General features: G+C 34.1%; 1 protein-coding gene across 8 annotated transcripts in view; it reads right to left on the bottom strand.

Moving 5' to 3' along the window:
• The window catches only part of NBEAL1 (neurobeachin like 1), a 182,524-nt gene that overhangs the window by 128,914 nt on the left and 34,347 nt on the right, over positions 1-19,263 (bottom strand). For 7 of the 8 annotated variants that reach the window (XM_039222592.1, XM_039222591.1, XM_039222589.1 and 4 more), the window contains 5 exons: positions 15,859-16,020; positions 14,081-14,162; positions 13,395-13,522; positions 6,639-6,721; positions 1,634-1,719 (listed from right to left, as the gene is read on the bottom strand). In XM_039222592.1, coding sequence (XP_039078523.1) covers positions 1,634-1,719; positions 6,639-6,721; positions 13,395-13,522; positions 14,081-14,162; positions 15,859-16,020 — 541 coding nt within the window. Of the gene's footprint in view, positions 1-1,633; positions 1,720-6,638; positions 6,722-13,394; positions 13,523-14,080; positions 14,163-15,858; positions 16,021-19,263 lie in introns of those variants that run through there. The other variant, XM_039222596.1, reaches the window with a different exon arrangement.

Here is a 19,263-nt window from a genome sequence, read left to right as displayed (position 1 = left end):
TAAGTCAGTCTGGCTCCAATGCCCATTTTCTTAATGCAAAATAGAACAAATACATCAATGAGAAGTCCAAGCATGATACTTTGAGAAGGGAAACCATTATGGGACTTCAGTTTTTCTGCTATTTATGACAAGGCCATTCTTATACCTTTAGATATTTGATTTGTCTAAATATCGTGGTACTAACCATATATTCAATACATAACCTTCTGACCTCAAAATAGCTGTAACTATAGCTATAACCTGATTAAAAGGACTTTGAATATTTTCAGTACATAAAATAATAAATTTGTCTTCTAGTATCTACTTGATTTCAATGTTAATTTTAATTACTGGAGGTCTCTCAGGGCTTGATTACCCCTGGGCACTAAAAAGAACAAGTCTCTGTGTGTTCAAAATGGTAATGGGATCCAACCAGCTTCTCCAATACTCAGAAACAATGTCATTTTCAATTTTATTCATGTATACTTATTAATTCTTATTTCTAGTAGTGGAGAAATTATGGAAATGAGGAGACACTAATACAAAAGAAGGATATCAGCTAACAAAGGTGACAAAAGCAAACAAACTGAAAAATGAGATTCTAGCCACCATCACTCTCACAAAAAACAGATTCTTCTACTAGTGTAAAGAAGGAAAGGCAAGGTAGCCCACTAGGAAACCCAAGTAGCATTATTAGCAACAGCTGTAACTTTGTCACCAATAGAAATCACATAAATTTTCATATATTACAGTTGCCGTAATGTCTCGAAACATCAGGTTTGTGTCTTTTGAAATTACATTTGTTACTATACTTGATGCTGTACCTCTCTATTTAGTGTGTTATAAGCACATATTACTATGTTACAAATTTAGCTTAATATTTTAGTAACTGACTTCAGCATAACTAGTTTCCTTTGTGATCCTGTGTGTTTTATTTTATGCATTTGAAGCATTCTGACAAGGGACTTTATAGAGGGCATATGTGTTACAAAATGTGTTAGAAACTTCTGATCCAAACTGTGTGCTTCAAGAAAATATGTAGGATGTTCTTTCTGTACTATAATCTTATTTTCAGGATTACTAGTTTTCAACTACTAGTTACACTCAAAGTTTACAGTTTTTAAGATCCTTACCTTCAAAAATAAAGAAATAAGTAATACTAGAATTTCCTTCTTGTGAATAATAAATAAACTAGTTGGGTTTGTTGAAAAAATGCATATAAACCTTGTATATATGCATTCAGTAATTAAGTAGACAGAAGAGTAACTAATTCATATATATTTAATTTTGAGTTTGATTTCATCATGTAGACAAATAGGGCTGACTCTATGTCTAAAGAAAGAACTAGCAGCTGAAAGTCAAAACAGCTAAGAACTTATAATAAAAAATTGTTAAATATGGTTATTTATGTAGTAATTTTATTGTTAATTTATTATAAGTTATTATATACTGTTATATTTTAAGTAATATTATTACTTAGCTTTTTGAAGAAGTTTTAACAAAAGATTAGTTTAAAACAAGACATAAACTCAGAAAAATATTTGTGTGATTCATGAAATTATAAAAAGAGAAAGAATACATTAAAATAACCCATGGAAAACTTTTTGCACTGTTAACTATTGTTTTAAATATTAACTTTTAACACTTTCCTCACCTGCCCACCGGCTATAATGGCTCCAAAGAGATGCAATAAGCAACACTTAAGACTTTCCTTGAGATGTTCGCTTTCCTGAAAACACTCTGTGAATATAATACACAAATAAACAAATAAGATTTCTCTTTCACAGTATGATTTATCTCTAAGGAATGTCTGACTCTGAAATATTAAAAACTATAAAAAGGCTAAAATTTGTTAAAAGGCAAGGTTGATATGCATTTTTTTCATAGAAAAGGAAAAGAAAGACCACCTATCAGCTAGTATTTTAGAAAATTTATTTATGTAATCTCATTTAATTCTCATAATACTCCATATGAGGATATTTTGCCCCCATTTATAAATAAGCAAATGGAATGTCTTGCCTAAAGTTATAGACAAAGTTAGAAACTAAATGAAATCTGACATAAAATTATATTTCTTTTTTACTACTAATGCATCTTATTAGTATAATTGACTATAATTATTCAATAATAAAATTGCAAGAGTTGGACAAAAAAATTTTCTGGGTTTACTCCAGGGCAGACATTCTAAAGTTCTGGTAGCAATAGTAATCTTCCTTTTAATATTATAAAGAATTTTATTGTTTTTAAAAGGTTATACATGGATGTAACAAAGAATAATTAAAATAGCATAAAACAAAAAACAAGGAAATGTAAATCTCCCTCAAACCTATTCCTCAATTTATAATGCTCCCAGCACCTTAAAAAAAAAAAAAAAGCTATAGATATCCTACTGCATCATGTTCTTTTGTTTTAACATAAGAATACCCATAATACTAGGTATTACTACATTTTAACATACACATCTTCCTTTTTCATTTTTATGGCCACTACAATGATGTACCTTAATTTACTTAACCAGTTCTCTACTGATAAACTTTTATGATTTTTCTCTTTGATACTCAAATAACCCAGTAATGAATATCTTTTTGCATGTATCATTACATACACAGATAAGGCTGTAACGACAGAATTATTTCCAATTTTATACATAACAAACATTACCAATAAGAAACAGCTTTGAGGTAAACATATTGATAGAAATTTACATTTAAAAAGTTAAATGATTCCATCTATGTTGGAATAACTGTCACTATATGTGGCTTCCTACTATGAGTAACTAGAAAATTAGACAAAATAGGTAGAAATTTATACATTCAAGAAATTTTCTTTCTCTCAAGAGAAGCAAAGTGAGCCCAAGGATTATGTTAGCTTCCTGCTGCAGAAATGTCTGACAACTACCTAGAAACCCTAAAAGAATATAGCCATTTGCTGAGTTAGGAAACAGATAAAATGTTTGGGGAGGCCTAGGCAACTGGAATTTGTGAAGCAGTACTGGAGTGGAAGAAGCCATTCAGAGAAAGTACTCCAGAAATATTCAAAGGGCTCACTTTGAGTCAAAATATCAATCCTTACATGATACTGTGAAATCCCACAAGACACGCAAAAACCTACCAAGAAGTTTTAAGTTAAGTAACTGTCAGATTTTACACTGAGCTGCAAGATGACAGACTTCTAATCAGCCACAGAAGACACACAGAAACACATATAAAGAATATAAAAAGATATACCATGTAAACACTAATCATAAGAATGCTGGAGTGGCTTTATTAGCATCTGACAAAGCAGGCAAGAAATATTATGAAGGAAAGGCAAGGAATATTACCATGGGTAAAAAGGGACATGTCTTTATCAAAGACAGGCAATGAAAATAAAACTCACTTTTTAATGAATCTACATTAGTTTATTTTAAAGACCTTTACATGTGTAAGGACTTGTGACACCTTCTTTGGCATAAATTAGCAAAATATATGCACAAATCTACATTCTATAAACTATAAACTATAAAATAAGTAACAAAAAATAGTGAGATATACTGGATTCATAAATTAGAAGTCTCAGTATTTTTAAGATGTCAATTCTCCTAAAATGCTTCCATAGATTGAATATAATCCCAACCAAATAACAGCAAGGCTTTTTGTAAAAATATTTAAAATGGCCTCTAAAGTGTATATAAAAGTTTAAGAGAATCAGAATAACCAAGAAAATTTTGAAAAAGAACAAAGCTGAGGACTTATTTCAAGACTTAGCAAAAAGTTACAATAATCAATACACTGTGATAATATAATAAGGGCAGGTATGTGGAACAAAAAAAAGAGAATCCAGAAATCAGCTCCTGGTGGTCAAACAGACTGGACACTGCAATCATCTTCACCAAGTACTCAAAGGACTATTTGTCTTGTTTTAATTCTTAGGAAAAAAAGAAAAGAGAACTAAAGCAAATACATCAAGATGTTAAGATTTGACAAATATGAGTGGCAAACACAAGGTTCCTTTTACATATCTTGGAATATTTTCCATATTCTTGAACTATGGCACAATCATTTTTTAAGAAAGAAAACTAGAGTCCATATAGGTCACACATATAGTAGCCAATTCTCTTAAGTTTCTTTTTTTTAACTCATGGTACAAAAGTATTCAATAAGTGCCCATCAGTTCAGAAGAAACATATAACCATCCTTTAAAATCAGAACATCCAAATGAAAAGTCAGTTCAGAATTTTAATTTTTTTTAATATTTAAAAAGTAATAAATAATAAATACATTTAAACTTACATATAGCTAGAGAGAGAAAGTGAACACATTGGGAATTCAAATACTATGTTTTTTTCTTCTTTCTACAGAAGTGACATCATGTTTTCTGGTCAGTAATGTCCTACCACTATACTAAATAAAGGCAAACAAATGACCAGTAAATCTGTTCCTTATATCCTACTCATGCTGAACTGGTTATACCCATGGAAACCATCTTAGTAGATTTGACAGGAAGAAGGAACTCTTTACCTCAACAGAAAACCTAATGAGCTGATTTATACAGAAAGGATTTTGGCAAACCTTAACTAGCTATAAGAAAAGATACCTTTTAGCCTACTTTCAGCATAAGTAACATTCATTGGTGCCCACTAAAATAGAAACACCAAGACAGAAAGCATTTTTGCTTTCATAGTACTAACAACTAAAGTACACAGCATATTTTAATCTGAAACTTCAGTGGGTAATCATGGAAATTACAAGATTATATCCACTAGGTTAGTCTGGGTACTCATCTTTAAAAATATTTTTTCAAAAATGTTTAAGAGAGAATTCGAGAACAGTGGGACTACATCAGGACTAGAAGATTGTGAAGCTGGGACCACAAATGTTAAGACTAGAAATTAATTTTCACATGTAGCTTTTGGGTAAGGACATCTCTCTCAGTTGATTCCTATAGTCAAGACTAATTGTGATAGTAGGAGCTTCAGAAATTTCAAGATGGGCAGCTGGCTTGAGTAACGCCCTGGATAAATACTCCCAGTCAAACCTCATTAAGGCTACAGGATTGAAACTTTGATAAATATCAAAAGCTGAGTGTACAAAATGCCTAGTGGGACATGCAAAGCCTGTTGGGCCAAAAGAGAGTTGGTGATGGTCAGTTTTTCAAATGCTGACACATGAAAGTGTATACTGATGAAGGGGTCTACCAGGCAGAATGCTAGCCTTGGGATTGCTCCAGAGGAGCCTAACTCAAAAGCCTCCTGAGAGAGGTGTCTACTCCAGAAAAAGTAACAGTGTCACCGAATAGAAGAGAGTGTTTCTAGAGAAAAAGGTCCCAGGAGGGTCAGGTAATTTTCTTTGTGTCCCACCAAGACTTAATATTAATGAACAGTTGCAGAACAGAGTCAGTCTTTCCAAGATGTTTTCGTCTGTCATACTAGTCTTAGCCTCCTCTAATCTAGTGAGCTGGCACATCCAGAAAGATCTCATTGCCCAAAGGTGAGCCCCTAGGTCTCAAATCACTCTGGGAAGCTGGCAAAGAAGAAGATTTGCACAACAAAGTCACCACTAACCACTGCTTAAACCCAGAACCCAGCCTTCTCCTTCTGCTCTATAGCCCTGAAACACTTCTTTAAAAGCCAGAAAATCCATAAACATGAAGAGCATGTCAAACACGTCACCAGCCACTTCACCTTTATGGTACCGTAAAGTTGCTGTGCAAGTCCCCATATTAAACCCAGGAATCTGACTTTTCTACCAAAGAACTATATTCATTACAAACAGGTGTGTAGGTTAGGGCGCCTGGGTGGTTCAGTCAGTCGAGCATCAACTTCACTGTAGGTCATGATCTCATGGCTCGTGAGCTCAAGCCCACGATCAAGCTCTGTGCTGACAGCTCAGAGCCTGGAGTCTGCTTTGGATTCTGTGTCTCTGTCTCTCTCTCTGCCCCTCCCCTGCTCATTCTCTCTCTCTCCCCCCACCAAAAATAAACAAACATTAAAAATTTTTTTAATTAAAAAAAAACATAAGTGTATAGGTGAATTTATTCTCTCCCATGTCATCAAATTCTTGGGAGTGCTTGTCCATAAAATTTTTCTTTAATAACTGCAACTCATCATCCATGATAATAAAATCCAACCACAGCATCAAATTTTGTATCAGAGGTGGAAGAGAAGGATAATGCAAAGCTCTCTTTGCCCCTACCCGATCTACCTGTGGGGTGAGCAAACCTGTTAGTCCCCTTCCCCAAACACAGCCTGGGCTTAGCCTAGCACTCAGGCTCTGAAAAGCCCCAATCGCAAAGGAAGGCCTCATCCGCAAGGCCAACACCATCTCATAGCCCAGCCAGGTAGTGCCCAGGCAGGAGGCCCTGGTTTTAGGCTCCTGAGCAGTGGCCATGCACTGGCTGGGTCCCCATGCTATTTCTGTAAAAATTCTGAACTTCTATACTACAGTCATTAAAATATTAAGCTCTTCTCAAAATAAAAACACTTTCAGAACAGTAAATTAAGTAAGAGTAAGAACAATGATCAGAGCAAAATATGAATCAAGTACTCCAGTGATAGATCCTTACAATCTTTATCTTACAGATACACAAAGCTGAATCAAACAGAATCAGAATAAGAATTTAAGAATAAAGAATAATCAGAGTAACATCACAATCTAAGAGAAATTAGGACTGATACTTACGATAAAAGAAAGGGACAAACTCCACTGTGAGAGAAGCTGGCTTGTATTTCTGTCTGCTCTTTTCCACAGTACTAAGGATTCGTCTATCATTAAAAAGAAGTTAATATCAAATTACAACATGAGCAGGTAGAGACGGCATAATTACAGAAACAACTATAAATTTAGTATATTACTTTTTATTTAGGTACTGAAAAATACATCTCTAGGATTGGTATAATCTTGAAAAGAAGTCTAGCCAATAATTTAAATGCTGACCTGTGAAAGGATTTCTTCTTTTGAATTAAGCAAACAAATTTTAAATGCTTAATGATGAAACATAGCAGGTTAAGTTTCTAAACAACTGGAAATAGATAAAGGAATTAGGCATTTAAAATTTCTAATTTGCAGGGTTGCCTGGGTGGCTCAGCCAGTTAAGCGTCTGACTTCAGCTCAGGTCATGATCTCATGGTTCATGGGCTCGAGCCCTGTGTCAGGCTCTGTGCTGACAGCTGGAGCCTGGGGCCTGCTTCAGATTCCGTGTCTCCCTCTCTCTCTACCCCTCCTCCACTAATGCTCAGTCTTTGTTTCTCAAAAATTAAAAAATAAATTTTAATAAAGTAAAATTTCCAATCTGTAGGGGCGCCTGGGTGGTTCAGTCAGTTGAGCATCTGACACTTGGTTTGGGTTCAGGTCATGATCTCACGGTTCATGAGTTCAAGCACCATGTCCAGCTCTGCTCTGACAGTGTGGAGCCTGCTTAGGATCCCCTCTCTTTCTCTCTCTCTGCCTCTCCTCTTCTCTCTCAAAATAAATAAACTTAAATAAAATAAAATACAATAAAATCTCCAATGTGTAAAAGAACATGTTCAGCAGTATTGCTAATCTGACATCTCAGACTGTAGAGCTTATTACCATAGTAGAAACTAAATTCATCAGAAATCAGGCCACTCTTTGCCATTTTCCGAAATCTCATCTGGACACAAAGAATCCATGCCACTGCCTTCTTCCATTTTAAATATGTAGATCTAGTATGAACTAGGGTCATTTTTGTTTTTAATGACAATTCTAGTATTTTTGATAGCTGAAATATTTCTACAGACTTCATAAGGCCAACACAAATAGCATGTGCCTTTACCAAAAACATTTCAAAACAAAATGAATCTCTTAGATGGACAATGCAGTGTGGGTTTTGGGGTGTAAAGGCTATTGTTATAATGACATATCCAACTGGCGGACTGCAGAAAATAAAAAAAATAAATAAAATAACTCAGAATTTTTTATGCCCTGAAAAAACTCTTAACATTGTTAGAGAAAAGCAACAAAAATGAAAAATGTCTGAAAAACAGCCACAAAGAAATTCCATACATCTAAATATGATCTACAGATAAAGCAATGGATTAAGATGACTTCTTCATAACAACCATAACTGAGATATTAGAATTATTTTCCTTATATTCAAAGCAAAGTCAACTGACCACAGAATAAGCCAGTAAGACAGGCACAGGTGGACTGAGTAATGGCAGAATACAGTTCTAAGATCCAGATTTACTAGAATTCATATCAGATACCATCTGCTACTGCACTGCTTTCCAAATCTGTGCCTATTTTCATTGTGGAGAAGGCAAAGAATTATCACATTTTGTATTTAATTTTTTTTAATGTTTATTTTTGAGAGAGAGACAGAGTATAAATAGGGGAGGGACAGAGAGAGAAGGAGACACAGAATCCAAAGCAGGCTCCAGGCCCTGAACTGTTAACACAGGGCCTCTGTTAGCACAGGGCTTGACCTCACAAACTGTGAGATCATGACCTGAACCAATGTCGGATGCTTAACCAGATGAGCCACTCAAGCGCCCTTGTATTTATTTTAAACTCAAACGTTATTGGATTTCTATTTAAATACTACTATTATTGATATTTTTATACCTTTAAGATAATACAAATATTACTAGAGTTAAAAATTTAGCAACACCTTCAAAAAAATTCAGTAATGAGGTAGAAAAATTAATTTTAAAAGGATGATTTAGCTTACAGTTAGGTTTTTCCATGAGATTATTTACATTGCTTACATTTTGCACATTTATTATGTTATATGAAATATGAAGTTATATGAATATAAGTTATATGAAATGACAGACTGGATATATCCTATCCAAATACCTATCCAACTACTGTGCTACCAACAATAAAAATTCTCCCTTTAGTAACAACATAAAAATATACTCCCACAATTTGTGATTCACGACTCATTCTATAGGCCCTGTATTAGATGTAACGTATGAACATAAATAGTTCCCATTATGGTTACAGTAAAATTTAATATACTAACACAAATAAAAGGGGTAAAAACCATTACACATAACGCAAACATTAAAGCATAAGTAGTCTGCACTACATGTTTTCAATAGGATAAGACAGGAACTAAAGATGAACTTAGTCTTGTACCATTTTTAGAACACAGAATACTTGTTTCATTATTATCTGATATTTGGGTCAAGCATCTGGCACGCAGCAGATGTTAATACATACCAATCTTCTGAGGACTGTATAAATGAGTCTGCATCTTAGTTTTCTAAGTTCATGTCCCTTGATCAATTATTTTGTGCTTCTTTCTTGTTCTACCATCATGCCTAGGACATAACTATCTTTCTTAATTTTTAAACTGTTAATCTGAAAATAAATTCAAGCTCTCGCAAAAGCTGCAAGAATAGTACAAAGAACTTCGAATATCTCTTACTCAGGTTCATTGTTAAAATTTTATCCCAAATGGTTTATCATTAGCTCACTCTCTCCCCATGTATACAGTGCACACATATTTATATATACATATACTCACACATACAACATTTTTCAGAACATTTAAAAGGAAATTATATATATTCTGGCACTTCTAAATACTTAAGTGAATACTTGCTAAGAAAAGGGACAGTGTCTTATACAACAGCACAGTTTAAGTATAAATTTCAATACATGTAATATAATATATTTATCCACCCTTCATAATCCAGTTTTGTCAACTGACCCAAAAATATCCTTAATATCATTTTCTTCCCCTCTTTGTACAGCTTTGTATCCAGATATTACATTTAGCTATCATCGGTCTTTTCCCTCCTTTAATCTGAAACATTTCCACAGCCTTTATGATATTTTTAAAGAATACTGTCCTACACTCCTTCCTTTTATTCATTAAAATGTTCTTCATTTTGGGTTTGCTTGATATTTCCATTCAATTAGATTCAGATTATGCATTCTTGGTTGGAATACTATAAAATCAATAATGTGTCCTTAGAACACCACAGTTGGAGGCACAGATGTCCATATGCTTCTGATGTTAATTTTGATAATCCCGTCAATGTACTATCCAGTACCATACAAAATAGTTACTAATTTTTCCTTTGCAATGAAGAAGTAATCTTTGGGGAATAATTTTAAAATCATGCAAAATACATACTGCTTACCAAAACTTCCCGTAGATTTAGCACCCTGATCCATATCTTTCCTTATAATTTGTTTATACTGATGATTTTTTTTCCAATACCCCTTGTACATTTACTAATTGGCACTTGGCCTTCTACTAAAAGCAAGTGTCCTTCTCCCTTATCTATCTCTCTATCTCTCTATCCATCCATTCACCCACCCATCTGCCTATCTACTGATCATCTATTACTGGTATGAACTCATTAATTCCTTTTTTCCTAAATGGTTTATATATATTTTTTTAATTTGATGGGGAGGGAGATGGGAAGGGAGAGAGATAGAGGGAGAAAGAGAACCATAAGCAGGCTCCACACTCAGCAGGGAAAGCAACACAGGGCTCGATCTCCCAACCATTAGATCATGAACTAAGCTAAATCAAGAGTCAGTCATTTAACTAACTGAGCCACCCAGGTGCCCCAATTCTTTTTGTTTTAAGTAGTAAATTCTACACCCAATATGGAGCTCAAACTCACAACCCCAAGATCAACAGTCACATGCTCTACCAACTGAGCCAGTTTATAATTCTTTACAGCAATTAATTATTTTCATGTATATACTGTCCCAGATTTGACCAGTAGAAGCCCCATGGCGTAATTAAGTCTAATTAACTTGTTTTTATCTTTGGGCAGGTAATGAGTCCTACTAAACTTACACTAGGCACAAAGTAGAAACTCAATAAATATACTTCTAAATAAATGCTTGAATGAATAAGTCCTTTTTGGGGAAGAATTCTTTCCCTACATTTACTTTAGTTCCACTTGACGAAATCTTTCTAAATAAGTTAAGATGCTACAAACATAATCAAAACTAACCAATAGATTAATAAAATCTATTCAATCAAATCAAACTGCATATGGAGATATGAAAAAAATCCATATATTTCATCAAACAAGAAATATTTTAAATGGCTCTGTATTTGGAATAATGCTAAATCTATTTTAGCTGTTTTGGTAAGCAACAAATACAAATAAATAAGAAAATATATACATTCCAAGTTTCCACTTAACTTCAGAATCAGATTAATATATAAGGTATAAATTACTGCTATAGCTCCCTTGTATAGACTTCCCATGAGCTATAGATTTTTCCTAATTCCATGACTTATTTGCAGTATGTTTCATTTCCCTATCAAAGTCAAAGTTAGCCAAGTCTGAACCTCTGCTTTACCAAATTTACCTCTGATGCAGTTCCTACCATTAGCAGCAAAATTGTTACGCCTATTAGAGATAATATGTGGACAGCTTCCAGCATAATTCCTGACATGATATTACACACACACTCATGCCACTCATTGCCACCACTCATCCCAGATTCTTTGTTCCTCTTCCAGTTGTCATCTAATATATGCAGAATTCTCTTTCTATGTTACAGTGTTTAAATTTCTTGTTTTTGGCTCTCAAAAGTTGTTTTTGTTTTCATTCACCAATTTTATTTGTTTTAATTTGTTGTCAAATATACTTTTTGTATTGTCTCTCCTCCCAACTTGATTTAAAAAAGTTTTTTTTAATGTTTATTCTTTTTTGAGAGAGACAGCGTGAGCAGGGGAGCGGCAGAGAGAGAGGGAGACACAGGAACAGAAGCAGACTCCAGGCTCTGAGCTGTCACCACAGAGCCCAACAAAGGGCTCAAACTCACACGCTGTGAGATCATGACCTGAACCGAAGTCAGACCCTTAACCAACTGAGCCACCCAGGGCCCCCTCCTTCTCGCAACTTTAAATTCATTTCGTTCTTATTAAGATTCCTTTAAAAACGTCTCCTGTCATTTTCTGACTGATCTCATGTTTCTCTTTCTGTATATGTCTTGCTGTTTGCAAAGAAAAACTGACACTGTTTCAAAATTTAAAACGTTATCTTAGATTTGCCATTACTAACATATCTTAAGGTGGAAGATGGGGAAGTACCAAGAGTGAGAGCAAGAGATATCATTTTCTTAAGAAATCCCTGCCATAAATGTCAAAATAGAATACTGGCTTCCATTAAGGGAGGCATTGAGGAGCAGCAGCCACCCTATAGACGTGGGCCTCAACTAAGGCCACAAAGAAGAATGCTGAGTTAAGCCGAGGCACAGCTGCTCCCACGGAGCTGCTCAAGGTCTCCAAGGACAAGAGTACCCTCATATTCATCAAGAAAAGGTTGGGGACAAACACATAGGCTAAGAGGAAGAGAGAAAAGCTGAGCAACCTGGCAGCCATAGGAAAGTGGCTGCCAAGAAGGAATGAACTCATCTTCTCTGTAGGTAATAAAGCCTTGGGGGGAAGGGGAGTGTTGGGGGCAAAATCACTGACTAGTTGAGAACCAAATTGATGAATGAGTATAAAGACTATAAATGAAGTACTCTTCTTTTTGAGCCCTGAACTGGTAATTCTACTATTGTCACTAAGCTGCAAACCCATCATCCTATATTCTATCTGCTTTGTAAGGTTGTGACAGGCACTCTGCACACTATACTTCCGTTTTTCCAGTACTCCACTGTTGGGTTCACCAGCAGTGAATATTAAATGGAGCCTGGAAGGCTAGGAGAGTGAAAAAGAAACTGATTCCTAATTTTTTACCAGCCAACAGTTCTTAACTGTAGCAACCAGTTGGCTCCTGTCTTGAAGCTGTTTTTGGCAATTCCATCACTAGCTTCTTCATGGCTGCCCAGTGATACCTGCACAGATAAGCAATGCTCTTTCACCAGAGGTCAGAGACCCAATACTGCAGGTCGTCCTCTTATCCAAACTTCTAGTTCTGATAACTCCAATCTCTTCCTTTTATCCTACAGCCCCAGGGAAGTAGCGGCTTCCTTAAGTCACTTTCTCTGTATTATATCATTATCCCTCCTTGCTTTTTGAGTTCTCTAATACCTATTTAACAATTTCCTCCTACTATATCCTTTTAAAATGCCTAGTATGATTTGTTTTCCTGACTAGACCCTAGCTGACATAAGCTCCACAACTAAAAGCAGACAAAATACTGTTAACAATCAATTCCATATTATGAAATATGCTTAAAAAAAAGAGAACTTTCCTGAAAAATATGTACACACTACTTGATGCTACAGTACTTTGAAATTTTCCTATCTGATTATTAGCATTCAACTACATTACAAAATAAAAGTTCAGAGTAAGTTTACTATCTGGAAGTGGCAGTTTTCACTAATACATTACTTTCAACATAGTTCTCTATCTGAGATAGAGATAGGGGTCTTATACACATCTTACCAATTTCTTTCATAAAGAATAAGACTTGCATTGAAAAATTACATATATTTATGACAGTAAAGTTTTCAGTGAACATTATGATTTATATGACATACCCTGAAATTCTATGCCTCCAATTCCGATATGGATCATATAAACTTTCACAAAATGCCAATGCATGGATTACAAATTCTTCAATAGATGTCTGATCTGCCAATTCCTTCTCTTTTTTTTTGCTTTTTAACTGCAAGTAGAGTTAAACATAAAATTGTATTTAGTTAAAAATGTTAAACTGTATTACATTCTGATCTAGATCATTAAAAGACAATACCTTTCATTCATCATCTAATAAATCATTTTTATTCAAATAACCTAAGTTCCAACTGAGTTTAAAGAGTCAGTTAATCATATGGAATAGATATTCCCTTCAATATTAAATTCTTCAAATATTAAAAATGGCCTAGGAAGAGTTTCAAATGGATACCCAATCATCTTTGCAAAAAAGCGTATGTGTTCAATTAGAGGAATATTTGATGATAAATATATGTAAGCTGACAAATTATATCATTGTAAAAAGCCATTTATAAAACAGTAATTTTACTTAAATATATTAAGGATTGCTTCTCTTTTAAATATGTTTTAAGATGTCTAAAATACATAGTTCCTAATGGTCATTTTAATTTTCTTCTCAATTATTACCTCCTCTAAAAACATTTAACTTTACTAATTACAATATTTAAAAAAAGGAAAACCTAGTTACTCGCAGTAAAGCAAAAGGAGAAATAAATTAATTCACACCTACTTGCTGAATGTAGAGTGTTGTCATAGTGATGACGTGATTAATGTATGAGCAAGTCCCAATTTCTTCCACATTAGACAGATTTCTGTGAGAATAAAAAGAATATGTATTACATATGAATAGTGAGAAAAATGTATGCTTGCGTATTCAGGTTGAATTGTGAAAATACATGTTGGCAAATGAAATATAAATGACATTTATTAAAACTTAAAATCAATATAATAACTGCTTTCCCACTAAGAATGTAATAAAAAACACATCATGCACTATTTAACTACCACTATACACAGAAAACGTCAAAGAAGTACATGCTGATAAACATTTATGTATTATAGAAAAATTGAAAAGTATCACAAAGTAGAAACAAATGAGAAACAGTTATTTATCTACAGAATTTCTGATTTCTGTAAAAACTGTACTAAGTAGTTAACAGGACAAAACATAGGAAATCAACACACCAACTTATGTCTTATAACCTAAGTAAACCCTTTTTTCTCAACCCTTTTAATTCTTGTATTATTTTTCTAAAGCTTAAGGATAATAAAGAGCACAAAACCAGGAAACAGTCTACAGTTCTGGAAGAGCCTAAATTAGAGAAGAAATCATTTTAGCAATAATTGCTCAAATTTTCCATGATTCCTGCAATCAAATGCAATCAACAATTAAGTAAAAGGTAACTAAATGCATAGTAACTTACGTCCCTGTTTGACTACTAATTCTAAAATATTTGTTAAAAAATAGTATATACTGGGGCGCCTGGGTCAGTTAAGCTTCATGAATTGATCATTAACCTGCTTAGTCGGTTAAGCGTCCGACTTTCGCTTAGGTCATGATCTCGCAGTTCGTGGGTTCGAGCCCCACGTCGGGCTCTGTGCTGACTGCCAGCTCAGAGCCTGGAGCCTGTTTCAGAGTCTGTGACTCCCTCTCTCTCTGACCCTCCCCTGCTCATGCTGTCTCTCTCCCTCTCCTAGAAATAAATAAAACATTAAAAAAATAATAATAATATATACTGTAAGAAATGTATTCCAAAAAGGAGAGATTTTTAAAGAGGCATACAATGCCCCTAACCCAACCATTCCTAAATTTATATATGCAGGTTAATGAGCAATTCATGAAAAATCAGAATGGCTAAACTCTTTGGAGTCAGAATTTTCATAAGTAAAGCTCAAGCTTTATTTTCCTATTAAGCTTCCCAGTTGATACTTATGCACACCAAAATTTAAGTACCAGAGACCTAATCATCTATAAACCCAGAAAATATAAGCTATTAGATAATTATACTTTCATTGGTAAAATTATAAAACTAAAGATTAGAAAATACATTTCACAAATGATAATCCACAGCAGTAAAAATGTTTACAGATAAGGACCACACAGAAAATACAGATGCAACAAGTTCTTGGTTAAAAAATCCTGTCACTGTCCTTAAAGCAATTTTTGTTTTTTGAATCTTGGCTGAATCTCTGCACAACTAATTATGGTAACTAAAAGGCTTTCCAATAGTGGCTCAGTCAGTGGAGCATGTGACTCTTGATATCAGGTTGCGAGTTCAAGCCCCACAATGAGCATGGAAACTACTTTAACTAACCAACCAACTAAATAAATAAATAAACAAATAAGTAAATGGCTTTCTAGTATAATAATAAATCATAAGCCTTTCAGACTGTGCACTCAACCTTTAAAGCTCCATATAAGCAACAAACGCCATTAGTTATAATAAATAATACATTATTATTTTGATAATAATTATTTAAAACAGATAGTTTGCTTATACCAGATACCTGCAAAGAATAATGAAGAACTTGACGAGCAAAACTGACAACGCTTGTTGCTGTTCCTCTAACCCATCTGCCATTTTCTGAACACACTGTAGTAGCTGGATCCTTAGAACCTGAAGAATATTATCAGGAAGTAGAGATATTCCGGGAGGCACATCATCAACCCTACAATTAAGAGGGAAAGTAAGAAAGGTGATTAAATACAGGGAGAAAATCTCTGGCATTCTGAAAGAATTGCATTTTCACCTCAAATTCTTGAGAGGTTCTTTTATTTCAGATGTTCTGTGCCTTCTCTGCAAGGCACCACCAGAAGATTAGTATAACACTTTAGATTAGTAGAGGACAGTAAGTAGTCTTACTTCAGGAAGAGGCTTACAGAAAAGAGAGTAAGAAAGTCTCTTTACTATCTTCAATTGTGCTATTACCAAATAAAATTTTTAGAATATAAAGTAGTTCAACATCTACTTAGAAATAAAATCTATGTGTATACATGTATGTGTGTATACCATTTCTAAAAGAAACAATAACTAGCAAATAAAAACGAAGTACCTGTAAATGGTTTAATATCTTTCAACTGCTTTACTAAATAAACAATATTCACCTACCTATAGGTTCCCAAGCTATGTGGTCAGAAGAGGGAGAGAACATAACCAGCACAAGGAAAGGAGAAAGATAAACAGATAAATAGAGAAATCCAAGCGGGAGTATTAGAACATTTTTAAGTAATATTTCAATTTTTTCTAAGTTTTTTGTTCAAATAACATTTCAATATTTTGTGACATCTGGTTTTTGGGTAAGATGACCATCAGTTTCTTAATGGACAAAAACCAACACCAGATATGACTGGCTATTCTCTCACACTTTCCCTGGAATCAAAGTGAGAAGACCTGTGTACTTAAGTTCCACCTCTGTACCATGAAACATTTATTTAATCTCTGAAGTGCCCCAATCTCTAAAATTGTAATATCATCTGCCCTATTTCACAGGGTTCTGAAACCAAGAAGGCAATGTGCATTTTTAGCTATAATATATATAAAGAACTATAAGACTATATTTTAAACATACGATAACTAAAGCCTAAGAATCTTTTCATAAGCCGCTGAATACTACTTTTCCTATCTCTTTTAAGAAAAATACCCAATCACAGGGTAACTCAGTCAGTTAAATGTCCACCTCTTGATTTCAGCACAGGTCATGATCTCCCAAACCATGAGATCTCACAATTTGTGAGATCAAGCCCTGCATTGGGCTCTGCACTGACAGTGCAAAGCGGGCTTGGGACTCTCTCTCTCTCTGTCTCTCTCTCTGGCCCTCCCCCACTCATGCATGTGCACACTCGCTCTCTCTCTCCCTCTCTCCCCCAAAATAAAGAAAGAAAAATACCCAATCGCAAAAGAGCACCATGAAAAGTTCCAATAATTAAATGACAATTATGCTTTATAATAGTCTCTTCTTCAGATAACACTTAATATGAAGATTTACTACTATTTTTACACTGAGTATAAAGCTATTTTATTCACTGCAGCCAGAGAAACTTGAGCCACATTACCAAAAGTCACATAAATATATATGATAAGTATGTTAGCCTCTTTCTGAACCACCCTACAGCATAAAGTGCTTTATAAAATAAACACTTGACATTAATTACACAGAAATCACAAACACATTTCCAAGGTTGTCAAATTCTATAACCACGTCACAAAAACACATTTCATTTCAATCTAGGCATCCCTTCACTTGTATTTTGAATGCTTTCATTCTCTCTTATTTATAGGTAATACCAGAAAAACTCTCATTTTTATACATACTTCTTTCCTGCTAAAGACCTAAAAAGAGGTGATTTCAAAATAATAGAGATTTAAATTTAAAAATGTAACTGATTTTCAAGACTAAGCTAAACTATTCCTACTCACTTTTCAAAAAACTTAAGTTAACAACAAAGAAACATTAGACTTCCTAATATTCAATCCTAGTTACTTAAAGGATTAGTTCCCTTTTTCCTGAGTTGTCCCATTTTCTATTTGCATTTTAAAAAATTTTACTAGACAGAAAAAAGTTAGTTTTTCTAAAAGAGAAATCTACTGTTGTATTTACTAACACTCATTATAAAATTTGGGCTTGGTTAGAACATGACTTACTGGTAAAGTTGACATTTTTGGCCATGCTGCTAATGTGATGAGGATTTAAGAAGGTGGAAACATTTTCCCACCACTAGGACTTTACTGTCCTCAATACTAAGCTCCTTTTGCTGAAACTTCCCAATCTCCAGAAATCTGTTCCACTCCTCTGTTTGGCTACTGAATGTCTGTATTAAACAGCTGCCCATTATTGTCTCCATCTAACACAGGAAAAAGTCCAGCTTAGATTTCAAGGCTTTAAATTCTGGTAAAAGCACTTTTTGTCTTGCATTATGACTTCTGTAACTTAGAAGTTCTAGAAAGTCAGTTTAATTTAAATGAGGATTATCTATAAGTTTGTTATCTTTAAGGTTAACAGACTTGTTTTATACATCCTGCACAAAGTATTCACTTGAAAAACTGAAAGACTTCTATTAGTAAAATCTTAATTCATGGTGTAGTTTCCTGGCAGATATGAAATAAAATTTTAAATTACCTAAATCATGAATAAAGCAATGCTCTGGTATTTTTCATCTGATTTTAAATACAGTGATAATATACATCTATACAATGTTTTTAGAAATGACCTTCCAAGAAAGAAGACTTGTATAACAAGTGCATCTTACAAACTTGAGAAGAGTTCATTCCAATATTCCAAGCACTCAAACGCCCAAAACCTGACTCACAATTAATTAAATCCTTAGGCTCACAATTTATTTTCCTTTTCATGTTTATTTATTTTGAGAGAGAGAAGGAGCATGTACATGCAAGCAGCAGAGTGGCAGAGAGGGAGAGAGAGAATCTCAAGCAAGCTCTGAGCTGACAGTCCAGAGACTGATGTAGGGCTCAATCTCATGAACCGTGAGATCATGACCTGAGCCAAAATCAAGTTAAACACTTCACCTACTGAGCAACCCAGGTGCTGTTAGGCTCATGATTTAATGTGAGCTGCAAATTATTAAAATAAAAGCACTTCTAAGCACAAAGTACAAAAATACTTTTTGAGGAGTGGATCAATAATATGTAATATTATTTTGAGTTCAAGATTTAATATTTTTCAACTTTTAAAACCTGTTGTAAATAAATAAATACAGAACTCTGAAACTATACTTATAAATAATGAAGCACTAGTGCTTTCTGAGCATTAAACACATCTTTTCTTAAGTTCAATGCCTTGGTCCAAAGCTCTAATGATTTCTTCTCTAAATTATTAAAATTGCCTCTTAACTGGGATTCTTGCCTTCAGTCTCAACCCTTTCCAATTCAACCTTCTAATGCTACCAAAAGGACT

The sequence above is a fragment of the Hyaena hyaena genome, unplaced genomic scaffold (genome assembly GCF_003009895.1).
Source record: "Hyaena hyaena isolate Hyena2069 unplaced genomic scaffold, ASM300989v1 scaffold_1166, whole genome shotgun sequence".
NCBI classification, from domain to species: Eukaryota; Metazoa; Chordata; class Mammalia; order Carnivora; family Hyaenidae; genus Hyaena; species Hyaena hyaena.
Note: the sequence above shows the minus strand (reverse complement) of the source record. Positions and strands in the feature narration are given on the sequence as shown.